The sequence below is a fragment of the Callithrix jacchus genome, chromosome 9 (assembly GCF_049354715.1).
Source record: "Callithrix jacchus isolate 240 chromosome 9, calJac240_pri, whole genome shotgun sequence".
Lineage (NCBI taxonomy): Eukaryota > Metazoa > Chordata > Mammalia > Primates > Cebidae > Callithrix > Callithrix jacchus.
Genome location: NC_133510.1, coordinates 41,747,119 through 41,767,671, shown reverse-complemented (window position 1 = coordinate 41,767,671; position 20,553 = coordinate 41,747,119). Strand labels below are relative to the sequence as shown.

The window sequence follows — 20,553 nt, the reverse complement described above, 5'->3', positions numbered from 1 at the left end:
CTCAAACTGATAAGCAACGTCAGCAAAGACTCAGGATTCAAAATCAATGTGCAGAAATCACAAGCATTTCTATATACCAATAACAGATTAACAGAGAGCCAAATCGAGTGAACTGCCATTCACAATTGCCACAAAGAGAATAAAATACCTAGGAATACAACTAACAAAGGATGTAAAGGACCTCTTCAAGGAGGACTACAAACCACTGCTCAAGGAAATAAGAGAGGACACAAACAGATGGAGAAACATTCCATGCTCATGGGTAGGAAGAATCAATATTGTGAAAATGGCCATAGTGCCCAAAGTAATTTATAGATTCAATGCTATACTTCTCAAGCTACCGATGACCTTCTTCACAGAACTGGAAAAAACCACCTTAAACTTCATATGGAAGCAAAAGAGAGCTCTCATAGCCAAGACAATCCTAAGCAAAAAGAACAAAGCTGGAGGCATCATGCTACCTAATTTCAAACTATACTACAAGGCTACAGTAATCAAAACAGCATGGTACTGGTACCAAAACAGAGATATAGATCAATGGAACAGAACAGATGCCCTGGAGGCAATGCCACACATCTACAACCATCTGATCTTTGACAAACCTGACAAAAACAAGCAATGGGGAAAGAATTCCCTGTTTACTAAATGGTGTTGGGAAAACTGGCTAGCAGTGTGCAGAAAGCAGAAACTGGACCCCTTCTTGACACCTTACACTAAAATTAACTCCAGATGAATTAAAGACTTAAACATAAGACCTGATACCATAAAAACCCTAGAAGAAACCCTAGGAAAAACCATTCAGGACATAGGCATAGGCAAGGACTTCATGACTAAAACACCAAAAGCATTGGCAACAAAAGCCAAAATAGACAAATGAGATTTAATTAAACTTCAGAGCTTCTGCACAGCAAAGGAAACAATCATTAGAGTGAACTGGCAACAAATGGAATGGGAAAAAATTTTTGCAATCTACCCATCTGACAAAGGACTTATATCCAAAATCTACAAAGAACTAAAACAGATTTACAAGAAAAAAATAAACCCATTCAAAAGTGGGCAAAGGATATAAACAGACACTTTTCAAAAGAAGACATATATGAAGCCAACAAACATATGAAAAAATGTTCATCATCACTGGTCATTAGAGAAATGCAAATCGAAACCACATTGAGATACCATTTCACACCAGTTAGAATGGAGATCATTAAAAAATCTGGAGACAACAGATGCTGGAGAGGATATGGAGAAATAGGAATGCTTTTACACTGTTGGTGGGAGTGTAAATTAGTTCAACCATTGTGGAAGACAGTGTGGCGATTCCTCAAGGACCTAGAAATAGAAATATCATTTGATCCAGCAATCCCATTACTGGTTATGTATCCAAAGGATTAGAAATCATTCTATTATAAGGACACATGCATGTGTATGTTCACTGAAGCACTGTTTACAATAGCAAAGACTTGGAACCAACCCAAATGCCCATTGATGATAGACAGGACAGGGAAAATGTAGCACATATACACCATGGAAATCTATGCAGCCATAAAAAATGATGAGTTTGTGTCCTTTGTAGTGACATGGATAAACCTGGAAACCATCATTCTCAGCAAACTAATACAGGAACAGAAAATCAAACACCACATGTTCTCACTTATAGGTGGGTGTTGATCAATGAGAACACATGTATACAGGGAGGGGAGCATCACACACTGAGGTCTGTGGGGGAGGACTAGTGGAGGGATAGTGTGGGGTAGGGAGTTGGGGAGGAATAACATGGGGAGAAATGACAGATATAGATGATGGGGATGGAAGCAGCAAACCACATTGCCATGTATATACCTATGCAATAATCCTGCATCTTCTTTACATGTACCCCAGAATCTAAAATGCAATAAAATATTTTTTTTAAAAGCATATCGAAACATTGTGATAGTAGTCTTATATAATTTGACACATAATCCATTACCTTTATTTTCATACATAAATTTATTATTTAAGAAAACAAATCCTAATGGGCCATGAATCCTAGCTTCTTCCATGTCTCACCTTCACCTGAATGCAAAGCAATCTTACCTAAAACCTAACATATCAGACTTTATTGTCTTTCCAAAATTCAACAGTCTTTACCTTAGACCTGTTAACAGCCCCACTACCCTTTACTAATATTAGTAGCTTTAGGAGTTAGACAAGTCTTTTATGCTCAGTTTCCAAAAAGCAAACACTAATAATTTGGTTTTGCCAGACATTTCCTTAATGGAAAAATCTTTAGTGTTTTTCTATTCAAGTCCATCATCCTGAATATAGATGGAATAATAAGCTGTCTAAAATATCATAGAGCTCACTTGCTAAGCACTTAATTGGAAAAAAGCACTCCACATCTATCATCCTTTTTGAGATTCATTACGTCTTTCTGAGGTAGGCAGGAGAGAAATGATTCCTGTTTCCAAATGGGAAAACTGGCATTAATAATAAAAGATTCATCACATCTCTTATGTAAGTGGAATTGTAGTTTAGGCTTTATGGCTTCAAAGGCCAGTACTTTCTCAAATTGTTTCATCAAATTATCTTTGGCCTCAAAATCTCTAGATCAAAGACAAAAAATAGGTTTCAAATCTATGCCAACTTTGATTATTAGTAATTGCTGTTTTAAAAGGATTTTGAGGTCTGGTCAAGCTAAGTGAGAGAGGGATCTCCAAACTAATCATTGATTTACTAATCCAAATAACCTATGGAGCATTTATTATGTGCCAGGCACTGATCTAGGTGCTGAGAAGTGCAATGTCTCCCATTGGTATGAAAGGAAGGAGGGCAACCCGAGTGATATCTGTCATCTCTGAGAATCTAGCTACCACCTACCAGAATACAGAGAGGCTTGGAGGGGCTCTCCTCCTTCTTTATATTATCTCTGTTTCCCTTGTGATTTCCTAGTTAGCTCCAGTTGGAATTTACAAAACCCTTTCGTTATCTAAGGCTACTTAGCATGCTGAGGAAGTCACTAACTGTGCAAATTGGCCCTATACCTCATTTCTAAAACACATTTTTTTTTCACATTTGAACATTCTAAAATTAGAATTCATCTTGCAAAGGAGTCTTATGATTTCTGTAGACCTGAATTGAAAGAGTTCTTCTGGGCAGAATCTGTATACGCTTCCATCAGTCACATTGTGCACTATCAACTTCATAGTACTGAATTTTTCTACTTGACATAATTTGGACTACACTCGAGGTATGAATTTAGATGGTAGATCTGCTCGAGTTAACTCGTGGTTCAAATTCCTGAAGAATATTTTACCTTTCCCTACATCTAGTACTTTACGGCATGTAACTTTTTCGGTGGGTGGGTTTATGCCTTGTTTAGCCTTACAATGAAGATAGTCTTCGGTGACTCAGCCTTAAATGAACGTATCTTGGGAATTTTGTTTTCTCCTATTGAAGGTGTATTTTACAATAAAGTTTTTGTCCTGATTTGTTGAAATATAGTACAAGTAGATGCTAATACTAATTGGGTTGTATTGCTACTGAAACTCTTATTAATCTCTGTTTGACGCCTTACTTTAGTCTCTACAAACTATTTAATATCTGAACTATTTTATCTCTACATCATCTTCTAAACTTGAAGCAATTAAAATTTCATGTAATAACTAAGACATTCAGTGTAAATTCCCTCAACTTTTCTATAGATTACCTTCTTTGTTTCTTTCCCAGAAAAGGAATTATTCTTCCTTCTCTTCAATGCCAAACTTTTTTTATTTGTTGTGTTCTCAGAAAGCTTTCTTCACATTTCTATGTGTTTCCTATGACTCTTGACTCTTACTCTGTCTCTAAGCACAGTTGAGTCTACTCTATCAAATAAACAAAATGTGTCTCTTGACCCTACTGTCTAAAAGCCACTGCCCCAACTTTCTCATCTCAGACAACAGTTCTATTCTTCCAACAGCTCAGGGTATATATCCAAAGGATTATAAATTGTTCTATTATAAGGACACATGCACACGAATGTTAATTGCAGCACTGTTTACAATAGCAAAGACTTGGAACTAACCCAAACGCCCATCGATGATAGACTGGACAGGGAAAATGTGGTACATACACACCGTGGAATATTACGCAGCCATAAAAAATGATAAGTTTGTGTCCTTTGTAGGGACATGAATGAACCTGGAAACCATCATTCTCAGCAAACTGACACAAGAACAGAAAATCAAAGACTGCATGTTCTCACTCATGGGCAGTTGTTGAACAATGAGAACACATGGACACAGGGAGGGGAGCATCACACACTAGGGTCCGTGGGTGGGGGGGAACTAGGGGAGGGACATCGGGGTGGAGAGTTAGGGAGAGATAGCATGGGGAGAAATGCCAGATATAGGTGCTGGGGAGGAAGGCAGCAAACCACATTACCATGTATGTACCTATGCAACAATTTTGCATGTTCTTCACATGTATCCCAAAACCTAAAATGCAAATATTAGGTTACCCATATCAGGATCTCATTCTCTCTCAAAACCCAAATTGTCAACTCATCAGCAAATCCTATGGCCCGACCACTCTTCACCACCTCTACAAATGTAGTTTTTTACCTGGATGATTACATCATCTTTTACCTGGACTATTGCAATAGCTGGTCTCCCAGCTTGTAGCCTTACCTGCCTACAGTCTGTTTGCAACACAGTAACAAAAAGGATCTTTCAAAAAGGTGTCATATCATGATCTTCCTCTCTTCAAAATCTTCCAATTGCTCTCTAGATCCCTTGCAGTAAAATCTGAAGTTCCTTTTCACGCCCTGTAAGTCCTAAAGAATTTGACCACACCGCCCCTCTCCACTCACTCAACTGTGGCTCTCTGGTCTCTTTGCTGTTCCCTCAATAACCAATGCATTCTTGTCTCACACCTACCATTCCTTCTGGCTGGAGTGTTCCTTTCCAAAACAACCATATAGTTCCCTCCCTTGCTTTATCCAAGTCTTTTTTTCCCAAGTATCATCTTTATAATGTGGTCTTCCCTAACTATCCTGATATTGTATACTCTCAATCTCTACCTCCGCTTTTTTTGCTCCCCTCTTTTTTTGGTGTAGCATTTACTACCTTCTACTATTGTATGCAACACTTAAAAATTATTCCATTTCTACCTTCTAACTTGCCCCACAAAGGCAAGCATTTTTTGTGTGCTTCATTCCCTGCTGTATCTTTAGCACCTAAGACAGTGTCTGACACATCCCAAGGGTTCGATAAAAATTTGTTGATTGTTTGGATGCCAAATTTTCAATAATCACTTAAGGCATTATGAATATGGCTTCTGATCCTACAGTTCTGCTCAATTCATGAAGTTTGAGTTTCCGTATGCTACAGAATTTTATCTGATTTTTATTTCTACAATAACCCTCCTTCTCATGAAACTTTTTCTTGCAGAGATCTCTGAAATGTTTCATTGTCAAAGTTTGGCCACTGTGTTTGGGGATAAGTAGGTTGCCATCTGCATCTCTTACTTGATTACTTCCTGAAGCAGGCTAGTTCATTTCAGAAATCACTCAAACAAGAAATGACTTAATATTGGATTGAACTCCCTCCTAACTTCTACCCAGTGATCTTAGTTCTCAGCTCTGCAATTACGCAGAACAAGTCTAATTCTGCTTCTCTAGTAGCCTCTAAGACACATTGAGACACTTCTTTCTTCCTCTTCAGTCTTGTTTGGATCAAAAAGTATTATGGTTCAGACAACCATACCTCTCAAAACATTGTTCTGATTTTTTCCCATCTTGGTCATTGTCTTTCAGATCATTTCTAGCTTATCAATCTCCCTGTCTAGAGATTATACCCCAGAGGTCCCCTCCCTGAGACTCTAATAAAAGAGTTTCCTAAGTTCTTGTTCTAAATATCATTCTAGTAGCTTAAGCAAAGGTGACAAAAGCTTTATTGGCATTCTCTATCATTACAAGTTTACCTGAGACAAAGTCAGTTTAGACCATTAAGCCTTTTAAATTGTGAGCTAAAATTAAGCCACATCTTTTCTATCTGTACTTGAAATATTTGTATTCATTTTACATTAGTTCTGAAAGTCATAATCATTTTAATTTTAGCATACCCATTGGTTATAGCATAAGGTCTAATCTCTCTGCATGGAACTCAAGGTCCTCTGCAATTAAGTCCCAACCATCCTTTCTATCCCCATCATCCACTGCTACCCCAGCTCCCATTCACATTGCAGTCCAGCCACGCTGGGATCCTCAGAACCCCAACAACTCCAATCTTCCCACCTCCTCGATATTGCTTATACCTAACTCCCTTGGACTAGAATGACCTCTTGCCTCATCTCCATCTGTTGAAATCTTCAATATTAGAGCTACCAAAGACCTCATGAGCCATAAAATCGTAACTACCCTTCAACACCTCATTTCAATACCATCTTTCTCACTAAAACATTTCTATCTCTCCCCACACTTCTAACCACTCTACACACACACCTTAAAAAACACACCAAAGATAATTAGCTTCTATTTTTTATAGTGTGCACATTCTTGGATGATGTGGATTATAAAGCTTATTTCCTCTTATTTTGTAGTATAGTTATTTTTGTCTCTTTCTACCAGATTATAAACTCGTAGAACTGTTATCTTTGTTGTACACTATTCAATTCTCAGTATAATTTTAAAAATGAATTTAGATTACTTAAGAAAATGAGATACTTGCAGAATGATTTTCTAAAGCTTAAAGATAGTTTTAGCTATATTTAGATATATTTTAGAGTACAGGGTATGTAGTTGTAAAAAGATACTCAAGCTTATAGGACATGAACTATTGTCCATCTTCTAGGTGATGCTAAGCAAAATATTTATATATGTTGCTTGTTTATAGAAATAAGTGCGATGGAACTAATCACTAAATCCCACAGCAATCTCATTACAAATGCTGTATTACATTATTTGAATACATCAATTCAAGTAAACTTTAATAACTATTCAGGTTGATGATTCATATTGATGAGTAAATATTCACCAGCCCAAAAATATCAGATGAAATATATACTTTTATATTAGAACTGGAGATAGATAAAATTTCCAAAGTAAGCTAGGTATGGTGGGATGCCCCTGTAATCCCTACTACTTAGTAGGCTGGGGTGGAAAGATACCTTGAGCCCAGGAGTTCGATTCCAGCCTGGGCAACATAGGGAGACCCTGTCTCAAAAAAAAAAAATTGCTACAATAGTGTCTTTTAAACTGCCCCATTTAATGGGAGGAAAAGCCCCAGGAATCATTCCTATGTGGGATACATACCAATTATGAGAATAGTTGTCTCCTTTGGAATGGGGGTAACGAATCTTCCTACTTTCTCCAAATAACACTGTCCCCTGAGGTTTACAATCTTCAAAAACACGGGAAAGAAGTTGATCATTTGCCCGACCTATAAACAACATTTCAAAATGATACAGAGGTCAGCCTGAAGCTGTACAATTTATATTATTGATATTTATGGAAATGAAAATATTTTTAGAGGCTATGATTTAGACCCTGGATTTTCAAACAGACTTTAAAAAGATTTCTGAATTCATAATTTGAATCAAAATCAACATTTTTAAAAACAGCTCTTCGATGTAACATTTATCCATCTTTCCCATCTCTTTCTAGGCTGTCTCTGGTAAGGCTAAATACCTTTGTATAAAGATGCTGAAGTACATTTTGGGAGGCTGAGGTGGGTGCATCACTTGATGTCAGGAGATCAAGACCAAGCCTGGCCAACATGGTGAAACTCTATCTCTACTTAAATAAATAAATAAACAAGCAAGCAAGCCAGGTATGGTGGTCCATTCCTGTATTTCCAGCTACTCAGAAGACCGAGCCAGGAGAATTGCTTGGACCTGGGAGGCAGAGGTTGCAGTAAGCCAAAATCATGCCACTGCACTCCAGCCTGGGTGGCAGAACAAGACTCAGTCTCAAAACAAACAAACAAAAAAAGAGATGCTTAATAAGCTGGGTACAGTAGCTTATGCCTGGTCAACATGGTAAAACCCCGTCTCTCTTAAAAATAAAAAATTAGGTCGGCATGGTAGTGGGCACCTGTAATTCTAGCTACTTGGGAGACTGAGGCAGAAGAATCACTTGAACCCAGGATGCAAAGGTTGCAGTGAGCTGAGATTGCATGCCACTGCACTCCAGCTTCGATGACAGAGTAAGACTCCATCTCAAAATAAATAAAGTAAATATGATTTAAAACTTTTAGCAATGTCATGGCAAGTCTCCCTCATTCACTCAAAAGTTTTAGATGTCAGGGTTGGGTTTTAAATGCTGGAACCCATATAGGAATGTGAGCAGGACATTTAAAGTTTACATTCAAGAATTTAAACAAAACTCAGGTAATAAATATGGTACAATCCTTCCGTTTGTGTTCCTCTGATGACTTTTCTTCAAGTCAGCTTCCTTCTCTAGTTAGAACTTCACATACCCTCTCCTCTCTGGCTTCCGTTCACTTCTTGAACAGAACTCAGGGCCCTTGTTATACATCTTATGCTCACTTTTGAGGGGTTGGCCCTGATTCAAACCTGTAGAAGGTATAAAGAGTCAATGCCTTTCCCAATAATAATCATTTAAATGAAAAGTTTTTAACACTGCAACGTTGAAAGAATATTAAGAATTATAATTTATACTACTACTAAAATCAATGCAGAGGGAATCTTTTCTTAGAGTGAGCGACTCACTGTGTCTTTTAAAAAAGGCTAAAGGACTACGTGGAAGCAGAAAGTAATTTATTTGATTTGATGGCTAGTGTGGCTTTAAAAATAAGATGTGAGAGATTCAATTTTCTGATTTTTAAGGGTTAAGAGCATAGCCATTTCTGGAAAGGGATAGGAGAAAATGAACTAGGAAAAAAAAATAGGAAAATAGAGGATGAGAAGCTTAGAAGATTATCCTAAGGGAGCATTATTTAAGTAAATCACTTATCACATTCTGATGTTCATTTGACTGGAATTAACTACCAATGTTGGATTTCATTGCTTTTGTAAAATCTTATTGTTACCATTAACCTTTGTTCAGGGCTTTTAAACCTTGTCAGCCTTCCCTTCCAGGTGATCGAATGGAACACAATTGCTACTAGAAGAGAACTGTTCCCCTGCAGTGGAGCAGTGAAGAGGACTTTCACATCTAAGACGAAAGGGGAGTCTGCAGCAGTCTGAGGAAGTGCTGGTCTGCGGTGAGATCCACAGTGCTACTTCTAAAAGCCTCAGTCAGTGGCTGACCTTGGACTGCCATGAGAAACAGATGAAGGATGGCGAGAAGGCTATGTTCTTGGGCTCTGGGTCTTGCCATTTAAAAGAATATTAGGTTTCAATATTCAACTACTTGTTCCTGAAAGCTGTATTCTCTCAGGCCTCTTCCATTCTGCAGAGGACAGGTTTGGTATCTCCAAGGCCCACATTTTCCTAATCTAGATTTCATTGTCACAGAGCCAAATTAACTCTCCAAGGCCTCACATTTTCATCGTTGCCAAGTAAAATTAACAAAGTTGAATGGACAAAGTGGAAGATGAGCGATTTATTTTTAGTATTCTTAATAGTACAGAGAAAAAACATGCTAACTGAAAAAAATGAAGACAGAATCCCCTGATGAGTCTATTCTCAAGGTCTGTTAATAAAATCTCATAAATGCAAAAAGGCATCTCATGAAAATTTTATACAGGGATTTGGTTTGTTCAAGTTACATTAACAGATTCCTGTACTCAGGGTTTCAGAGACAAAAGTATCTACATTGGATTAAGAATTTAAAACCAGCCATATTCTTGCTTTGTTCTAAAGCTTAGTTCTGATAATATCACAACATAGCAGAGTAACTACCCTTGAGTTAGAATGAGATGAGGAAGAAAGAATTCACCCACCTGTGAGCAGGTCCTGAGTGATAAAATCCATCAACTCAGACACTTTGGAGAAAATGCCAAGTGATGCCTTCATATAGTTGTTTCTTAGAGGAGCTGAACCTCCAGCACAACCAGCTATCCAGGAAGTTATCCCAGCAAGAATCCAGATTCCACCACTTCTACAAACCAGTGGTCCTCCAGAGTCCCCCTTTCATGGTACAAAAAAAGGGAAAATTTGAAAATAGCCAGTAAAATGTTTCATCAGTTCCACAAACATCAGCACTCTCCACAAAGTCGAAAGAGGTAGAGGCAAAGAGGTCCACTAGTCAGCATCTGTCAACTTTTCGTTTATCTGTTTTCTTGTGTCCTTATCATTAGTTTCAAGCACAATCTTTTCTTCCAGATAAAATCGCTATACTTACTGTCAGCAATCTTGTTAGGCTAATGATTTCTCTTCCTGCTTTTTTTTTTTTTTTTTTTTTTTAACTACTGTGTACATTCTAAAAATCATTAGAAGGGAGGTAGTTCACATGGATGCTTCTACTATAGTTTGTCACCTGGAATTGCTGGTAAAAACTAGGTCATCTTCCAGTCCTATAGAGCAACAGTGAATAGATCCCCCAAGATAGCTCGAGGCCTCAAGGATTTAAAAACAGAAAGCCTGGGAAACCTAATTTTGTCCCTGGGGATGTATGTAAAGGACCACATTGGCTCTCATGCTACAGAATAAAGAACCCAAGATTTTAGGATTACATCTTCAGTACGGTTCCAGAATCTATGCTTTAAGAGTATGTTTCAGGCAACCTTGTGTCAGATTAAACTCTCCTCAAAAGGTGTGGAGGGCTTCAGCCATAGAAGGATTGCCTGTAATGAATACAGATAGCAAAAAGCAACTTTAGCCTATCTATTTTCTAAATTAGAAAGTGGCATAAGTGTAAGTTTCAATTTCCTCCCTCCCAAACTCCTGTTACCCCCTTGAAGAAAAACTCAAAAATCCTTCCAACAGATAATTTCAGAGAGCTTCCCACAACATTTTCAAGCTGCTTTCTGGCAAAGAATAATGACTCCTTACTGCTCCACCTTAAAAGAGAAGATAATTTACTTGGAAGACCTGTCTAAAACTTAAAACGAATATGTTTCACAAGTTGACCTCCTTGTCCCTCTAAATATGTTGTGAAGATTGCTATTCTTTGTGAAGTTGTGTCAGTCTTGGGAGAGTGTAGTCATTCGCAGTATCTCTCACACAACAGTCACTAAAGCTATGCATCTTTGGTCAAACTTTGTACAAATATATTCTGCATGAAAGAAAAAAATCCACAATGCTTAACAACATGTGAAATGAAGAATTCAGAGCTGCACCTACTAAGATTGTGAAATGGTGATCTTGCTTGATTCCACTGGGTTGAACACATTGAAACTAACCCCTTTCCCCAGCCCACCAAAATAAAAGAAGTGGAGAGGTAGGAATGGTCATGGAGACAGTAAATAATTCTTTCTGCTCAGGTCAAGTATACTTTTTTAGTAGAAATCAGATGGAAAGATGAAGGGAAAAGGAATTTTGATCCAGTAACAGAATAAGCACAAGCTTCTTTTGAGGAAAGGCAGAATCTACTTTCAATCACATGTTACTGAACAACTAGGCTGGTTTATATTTTTGTACCTGGCAGGCATCTACTTCCCTGCCAGGGAAGCTGGCACACAGCATGGTCCTTCCCAGGGGTGGGAGATTCATGCTCTTGAGCACAGTATTACATGTTTTGTCATCCATGATGGGAAGTTCCATTTCTTGTAGGACATTTGAATATTCTGATGCTGTAGAGAGAGGGCAGATATGTCAGTACACAATATCCTCATGGAAACAAATTAATGAGAAAAACAGTGACTTCCACCTGTGGTTAAAAATCTTTTAAGAGTTTAAAACTATTTCAAACAGATTTTTAACCACAGGTGGAAGTCACTGTTTTTCAGTGTGAATCATATTCACTTCTAAAAATCAGATAAGTGAAAGAGGACATTTTTAAAAACTTAAGCAGATTTTTAAGGTAAAATAGGCAATTGTTTAATTGCGGATTCTTTAAACAAATGTTTCCCCAAGAGGAAAACTTTGGTCAATAAAGCAATGCTTTATAGAAATCTTTTTATTTTTTTGAGACAAAGTGTCCCTCTGCCACGCAGTCTGGAGTGCAGTGGGGCAATCATGGCTCACTGTAGCCTCAACCTCCTGAGAGAAAGTGATTCTCCCACCTCAGTTTCCCAAGTAGCTGGGACTACAGGCATGCTACCACAATTGACTAATTTTAATTTTTTTTTTTTTTTCTTGTGGAGACAAGGTGTTTCTATGTTATCCAGGCTGGTCTTAAATGGCTGGGCTCCTACCCTCCTGCCTTGGCTTCTCAGAGTGCTAGGATTACAAGTGTGAGCCACTGGGCCCTGCCAAAAATTCTTTACAAAATAAAAAAAATCACAATGTATTTTTGTCAAGCTTTGAGGTATCATTGACAAACAAAAATTGTATTTATTCAAGAAGTACAAAAGTGATGTTTTGATATGTGTATACATGGTAAAGTGATTACCACAATCAAGCTAATTAATATTACATCACCTCACAGAGTTAACTTTTTTGTAGTGAGAATACTTAACATTTACTCTCTTAGCAAATTTCAAGTATTCAATATATTAACTATAGTTCCCACGTAGTATATTGAGTTCCCAGAACTTACTTGTCATGTAATTCCACATATACATCCTTTAAACAACATCTTCCCCCCCTCCCCTCTCTCATATCCCTGGTAATCACCCTTCTACTTTTTGTTTCTATGAGTCTGACTTTTTAAAAAGGTCACAATATTAAAGACAAAGAGGCTTAACCATTGTTACTATTTCCTGATCATCCTTTTCCCGTATTCCTCCTCATCTATCACAGTTCCATCCAGCTTCCTTTATCTGCTATACCTAACCAAATTGGTGGCAGCAGGAGCGATATGAATAGCCTTAAAAAAGAAGTATAAGCCTTTTGATGCATGGTCAACAAAATTATTTCTCCTTCCCCTGGACATACAGAGACCTGGAAGAAGTGTTAAGTTATTTTGATATCTCTTACTCTTGGAAATCTTGCTCCATCCACTGACCAAGCAAAGCAACCCTGGTTCGACTTTGTCATCACTGTGGGGAAGACAGATTGGCTGAACAGCAGTTCCTGAGAAAACACCACCAAAGGCATGAGGTTCATGGATAAATAAGTCATGTTGAATATATTTGGAAAAGTGATATCTGTTGATTTCATGGGTTCTATACTTTCTTTCTAAATGTAATAATGACATATTTTAAGTTTTGCCTTCCCCGTATAAAACTGCTTTGTATTTACAGAAATTTAGAGAAATGCAGAAAAGGTAAAACAAGGAAAAACATAACCCATTTTTCTGCACACCACCACGAACCCCTTAATCTATCAACATTTTAGACTATGCTTTTGTTTTGAAAGGGTAGTTTTTCATTCAACAGTTATTGAGCACGAATCCAGAGGAATTAGCCACACCACCACCTTTGAGGTATGAAATTGATCTTTAAGATCCTAGAAATTTGCCTGGCCATGAAAGGAACTGTAAAGAACCTGGGAAGTTTAGAAAAAATATAGATATTGGTGGGGAGAGACTGTAATTTAAGAGAAAGTGGCTGAGGGATTGATCATAATTGATATCCAAATCTTTAGATTTAAAAAGTCCAGTAACTCCAACTATGATACAAAAAAATAATGTTATATCTAGACACATGCTGAAAATGTAGCACACAAAAAACAAATAATGGCTCTCAAAAAAATCTAGAAGGAAAAAATCATATTACCCAAAAAAGGAATGTTATTGATTTCTCAACAGCAGTAAGTGAATGTCAGAAGATGATAAAAATACCATGGGTAAGCACTCTTTTAGGTCTCAATGAATGAACAGAAAGAAAAATATCTCTGGGTAGAGCCTATCCAAGTGTGTATATTTGCATTTGTGTGTTGGGCGAGGGCAGACAAAACAGAGAGTAAATATAAGTTGTTCAGTGGTAAATACACGCTATGGAAAAAAATAGGATAAAGGAGATAAGTCTGGAGATGAGAGAGAATGGCATGGGAAAAATTATTTTAAACATGATGATCATGGAAAGTCTCATTGAGCAGGTGATATCTGAGCAAAGCCTTGAAGCCGAGGAAAAGAATCATGCAGCTATCTGGGTGGAAGGCATTTGAGGAAGAAACAATCCTTGCTACAGGGTCATGCATATATGTTTAGGGGACAGTGGGAGACCAGGATGACTGGAACAGATTAAGTAAAAGGTTTTGTAAAAAATAAACAAATCAGAGGTTACATGTAGGACTAGGAAAGAGGGTATTCAGATAATAATGACATTGGTTTTCATCTAAATGTAACAAAGAACCATTGAAGTGGTATGAATAGGGTGACATAACCTGATTTATGTATTTAAAAAGCATTATTCTGGTCACTAGGTTAATAACAAATATTGGGAAGACAGAAGCAGCTTCAGACAATTTCAGAGACCACTAAAATTCATCCAGGTATGACATGACAGTAGTATCACCTGGAACGAGATAGCAAAATTGTGAAGTGAGTGAGGCAGAAGCAACAGGATTTTATGACTCTTTGGATGTACAGTGTCAGAGAAAGAATAATAAAAAATGAATCCAAAGTTTTTTAGCCAAATTAACTGGAAGGATGAAGTTGTCATTAACTGAAATGAGGGAGGCTATAGGTAGGCATCCATGAGATTCTGTGTTAAACATATTAATTTGAGATGCCTATTAGCTATCCAGTTGGATGACCAGTTGACAACTGGTTACAAGAATCCCACTAATTTCAGAAGCATATGTAATATAAAGAAACCTAGGCTAAGAGTAGTCTTCAAGTAGCAGATGGTGCTTAAATTCTTCATTCTGGATGAGATCACTAACAGAATGAGCACAACTAGAGAATAAGATGTCCAGGGCTGAGACTGGGGTACTCTAACAATATGAAGTCAAGAAGAAGAGGGGGAATAATCATAGAAGACTAAGAAAGGGTACAATAGGGTAGGAGAATAACTAATGAATTCCCAGAATTCAAGTGAAGAAAATATTTCCAAGAAGAACATATGAATAATTCTGCTAAAAAACTCTTATCCAGAAAGATGGGATTTGAGAAGTTACTTTGAATTTAGCAATATAGAGGTCATTAGTGACTGTGACAAGACCAAATTTATGGAACAACAGAGTGAATGTTTGATCCTCTTAAATGTGGAACAGACATCTTAACCTAATACATTCAACTATGAGAATTGAGGAAACGAAATGGACATAACTAGCATTGATTTGCTATAAAGGAGAGAAAAACTGGGGCAATAATTTCCTCTTATATACAATTCCAGTTTGAGTTATTCTCAGTATTTGGATCATCTTGTTCCACTATCTTCTGACATTAACTTACTGTTATTGAGAAGGTCAATAACATTTCTTTTTGGTTAACATGTCTTTTTCCTATTAGATTCTTTTGAAATACATTCTTTTAGTGTGCTACATTTTACCCACATGTCTAGAAATAAAATTATTTTTTGTATCATAGTTAGAGTCACTAGGCTTTTTAAATCTAAATATTTGGATATCAGTTATGGTCAATTCTCAGTCACTTTATCTTAAATTACAGTCTCTCTCCTCTAATATCCATATTCTCTCTAAACTTAAAATTGGATGTTTACTACACTCTGTCTTCTCTGTCTCTTACCCTCATTGTCACTTCTTTTTTTTTTTTTTTTTTTTTGAGATGGAGTTCTGCTCTTGTTACCCAGGCTGGAGTGCAATGGCGCGATCTCGGCTCACTGCAACCTCCGCCTCCTGGGTTCAAGCAATTCTCCTGCCTCAGCCTCTGGAGTAGCCGGGATTACAGGCACGCACCACTGCGCCCAGCTAATTTTTTGTATTTTTAGTAGAGACAGGGTTTCACCATGTTGACCAGGATGGTCTCGATCTCTTGACCTCGTGATCCACCCCACTCAGCCTTCCAAAGTGCCGGGATTACAGGCTGTGAGCCACCACGCCCGGCCCCGTCATTGTCACTTCTGGGTAATTATTTCAGATTGTCTAGTTCCATACACCTAATGTAATCTGGTAGATAAATATTCTGTTGAGTTTCTAATTCCAATTACATTTTTATATTTTCATGTTTTATTAGCTTCTTTTCAAATTTTCCTTCCATCTAATTGTTTTGTGTGGTTCAATCATTTTCAATACTCTTTTACTTCTTTAAGCTTTACTATACTATTTTCTATTCTCTATCATGAAATTTGTAACCTTTGAAAGTCTGCTTCTGATTGTTAATGCTTCAGATTCTATCTTCAATGCAAATTTCTCTGCATGGTTGTGTGCTTGAATTCATTAAAACTTTATGGGAATATACTGAACCTGAGATTTAAATTTCATTATCTCAGAGAGGATTTACTTTTGCTTCTGCCAGAGTCTGATTCCTCACCTGGAACCACTTTAAAATCTTGCCTTGGAGTTTTTGTGCCACACAGGTGATGTCAATTCCAGCATCAAACCTGAGAGAGGACTGGCTCATGATTACAGATTTTTCTGAGAACCCTCTCTCCAGAGCCAAGGTTGACATGAGTAAGTGTCCTTATTCCCTTTACTTTATGTAACATAACTCCCCTAACTCCTCCTCCCTACCTTTCAAAGCATCACCTTTCAGAAAGTTCCAGGTTATTTACAGCTCCTTTCATGGCCAGGCAAATCTCTAGGATCTTAAAGATCAGTCTGATCCCTCAAGGGCAGTGCCCTGGCTAACTACTCTGGATTTGTGCTTTGGTTTTGGTCACTTAACATACTTGCTTTTTTGGCATTTTTTTAAAATAAGGTTTTTTAGTGTTTTACCCAGAATATTTGTGTTACCTGTGTGGAGAGTGTGTTGGATATCTTTTTTACAGTAATTACAGAAAGAAGCCTCTGAAAACGTTTTCAAATGTTAAAGCTTTTTGGTTAGAGATGAATATAGGTAGGTAGGTAGGTAGAATGTAGTCCAGCAAAGACACAGAAGTCCTTAAAATGCCAATTGGCCACCATATGGACGTAACCTAAGTTGTTCATCAATGGGTGAATGAAGAAAGAACATGTAGTATATACACACAATGGAACATTATTCAGCCATAAAAAGAAGGAAATCTTGTCATTTGCAACAACACAGATGGAACTGAACATGGATGTTAAGTGAAATAAGCCAAAGACAAGTATCACATATTCTCACTCACGTGGGAGCTAAAATATTGAATCTCATGAAAACAGAGATTAAACCTGTGCTTATGAGAGGCAGGGAAGGGTAGAGAAAAGAGGAGGATGAAGAGGGGTTGATAATGGTTACAAATATACACTTAGAAGAGATAAGACCTGATGTTTGATAGATCAGTAGGATGACTATAATTAGCATGCATTGTTTGTATATTTCAAAATAGCTAGAAGAGAAATAATTCAAGTGTTCCTAGTACATATAAAATTATAAATATTTAAGGCGATAGATATCCTGATTTGATTATATGAATGTTTCAAATTATCACATGTACCCTGACAATATGTACATCTAATATGTATCAATAGAAATAAGTGAAAGGGAAAAATGTTGACTGTTAAGCATAAGTAATTCGTGGCTGGGACATGTAGCCTGTACAGTAGTTTTTAAATAGGTTATAGGTTGAACAAAATTATTTTTAAAAGAAACAAAGCTTAGCTATTCTATTACTAGACAGCCACACAGAAATTGAAGTCAACTTGTATACAATTAGTGGTTTTTCCCCATTGGATTTTTAATATTCTAACGCTCCATACTCACCAAACTTGACTTTGTGTTTTAGATACAGCAGTGCAATATCAGGACTCATATATTCATGGCTGTTGTATTCAGGATGGATAATGATTTTTGAGACAGGAGTATTCTGTTCTTGCTTATTCTTCTGAAAGAGGCTGTACTCCCCAGATGTCACAGTTATATTCTTCAGCTGCTTCCTAAAACCAAAGGAAAATATTTCATAAGTAGTTGTTTCCCTTAGGCAAGATTTCTTGGTGGGATGTAATTAAAGAAAAAGTGATTAATTTACCTTTAAGCATCCCCAGGTCTTTGAAGAAGGTTTTCCTTATTATCATTACCAATAGTCATAAATTTTTTTAATCTAGAAAAAGTTATGGTTTTCAGTTATGTTTCCATTTTTCTGAGTCAAGTATTTAAATATTGCCTTCTTTTCTTCTTTCATATACAAACCATAGTTCACACATGCTATGCCATTTGTAACAGGATATAAAAAATGCTTTCTGGAACTGTTCCTTTTCTCTTATACATACCCTCTTTTGATCTGGTCAAGTATTTGTAATTTCTGCAGTTTTTTTCCCTCCTAATGATTTAAACCCAGATGATCAAAACTCTAGAGCCTCCATTTAACATTTCTTGTTCATGCTTTATTATAATAAGTAACCACTGCCTCTACCCAAGAACTAAATTCATAAATTATAGATGATGTCCTGGATTGTTTAAAGTCTCTATTCAGTAGAACAGAAAGCACTGAAAATCTTGGGACAGACACACCCTTCTGGGAATCAGGAAGATCAGTGTGTGGGTACACTGGGAGGCAAAATTAAGAAGGGAATTAAGGGGCCTGGCTTGGTGACTCATGCCTGTAATCCCAGCACTCTGGGGGGCTGAGGCAGGTGGATCACAAGGTCAGGGGATTGAGACCAGCCAACATAGTGAAACCCCATCTCTACTAAAAATACAAAAAATTAGCTGGGCTTTGTGGCAGGCACCTGTAATCCCAGCTACTTGGGAGGCTGAGGCAGGAGAATCACTTGAACCTGGGAGGCAGAGGTTGCAGTGAACAGAGATCATGCCATTGCACTCCAGCCTGGGTGACAGTGTGAGACTCCATCTCAAAAAAAAAAAAAAAAAGAAGAAGAAGAAGAAAAAGAAAAAAAAGTAAAGAAAGGGACTGAGAATGAACCTATTTAGAGCAACAAATCTCCCAGTCCCATAGCCAGGAATCAAGGCCTGACAAGTAATGGAAATCTACAACTTACTCACTGAGGCTGTCCAGGCAGTGTGCAGCTGTAACGATTCGATCTTCTTGAATCAAGCTTCCTCCACAGAAATGGTGCTCATTTAATTTTAGGGAGACCTACCCAAGAAGAAAGTTACAAACGCAGCTAATATGTCTCTCCACAGATGTATCTCCATCAGAAACACTGGATATCAACTCTTCTAATCAGACATAATATTCTTAAAATACTGACATAAATTGGAAGTAAACTTTTTGGTAGAGAGCTAGTGGGGGTCAGGAGAAAAACTACATATCAACCTGGATTCTTGGTTTTGAAACAAAAGAAATATTTCACCGTTTTCTCATTAAGAAATCAATGCCTTTGTTGTACTGACCTGCCAAGGATGTCCAGCCACTGGTGAATTTCTCCAACTACTAATTCTAGAGAAGAATCCAGATCCCACAACAGGTTCCTTACTTTTCATGTTGACCATGCGAATTCCACACTTCAGTCCTGTGTAGAAGAGGGCACGTGTGTGTGTGTGCACACACAGAGCCTTATTTAAGAGTTTACTTTACTTTACCAAGATTTTCTGTTTGGATTTTCCTGGCCTGGCCCAGCCGTGCTGATATCACTTAGCTGCAGACTATCACATTCTTCTCTCCATATTTTCTTCAGAATATCCCAAAGTCACCTGGGTTGACCAGAATTTGCCTCCTGCCTACTCCTTTTCAGTCTGTGCTACCACTGGATAGGAAGGAGCCAGCACTGCCTCTGGTAGGTGACTTGGGGCTTACTCTGGGAAGATGCACATTTAAGTTGGGTTAAAGATACCAGAGGCCAGGTGCAGTGGCTCACGCCTGTAATCTCAGCACTTTGGGAGGCCCAGGTGGGCTGATCGCTTGAACCCAGGAGTTTAGGACCATGGGCAAAGTGACAAGACCCTACCTCTACAAAAATATGCAAAAATTAGCCAGATGTGGTAGCACATGCCTGTGGTCCCAGCTACTCGGGGGCTGAGGCAGGAGGATCACATGAGCCCTGGAGGTTTAGGGAGCCATGACTGCACCACTGCGCTCCAGCCTGGGCGACAGACCGAGACCCTGTCTCAAACAAACAAAACAAAACGAAACAAAGACATTGGGAAATGACATGTACTACTCTGAAAGGGAGATACTTGACTTTAAGTTACTTCTACTTGGTTAGGTTTCCTTGGAGCAGGCTCCTTAGCACACACATAGTTATCACGTGTGCCTAAAAACTTGAACTCTAGAATCTAAAACGTTTCAAAAAGGAAATCTGGTCCAGGCCTTCCTTTGGGGACATCTGGGCGTGCACCATCCCCTCACCCTTTCTTCCCAATGCCTCAGGTGTGCCTATACCACCCGGCCTTCCTGCAGCAAGGAGTAATGAAGTCTTCCCTCCCCAGAATGCTCAGTCTCCTCCACAGTCCCGGTAACGAGGGGCCTGGGCTCACCTAGGCTTCTGGGGTGGCCCATGACTAACAGTAGCAACAAACCGGCACTGGCCAGCACACCCATATCCTCACGCACCGCCTCACACGTCCTCCCCTCCTGTAGGCTGCGAAAACTCTGCGGAGAAGGCGGGGTCCGCGTCCTTTATGCCCTCCTGCAGGGCCTATGGGCAGCACCTGCCGTGGCA

General features: G+C 38.2%; 1 protein-coding gene across 1 annotated transcript in view; it reads right to left on the bottom strand.

Annotated features, from left to right (window-relative positions):
- The window catches only part of OVCH1 (ovochymase 1), a 70,325-nt gene extending 49,772 nt beyond the window's left edge, over positions 1–20,553 (bottom strand). Inside the window, 10 exon segments of the mRNA XM_078339012.1 lie at positions 7,271–7,358; positions 8,436–8,512; positions 8,514–8,532; positions 9,864–10,050; positions 11,503–11,654; positions 12,943–13,038; positions 17,696–17,868; positions 18,931–19,028; positions 19,286–19,404; positions 20,369–20,553. Coding sequence (XP_078195138.1) covers positions 7,271–7,358; positions 8,436–8,512; positions 8,514–8,532; positions 9,864–10,050; positions 11,503–11,654; positions 12,943–13,038; positions 17,696–17,868; positions 18,931–19,028; positions 19,286–19,404; positions 20,369–20,432 — 1,073 coding nt within the window. The 5' untranslated portion in view covers positions 20,433–20,553.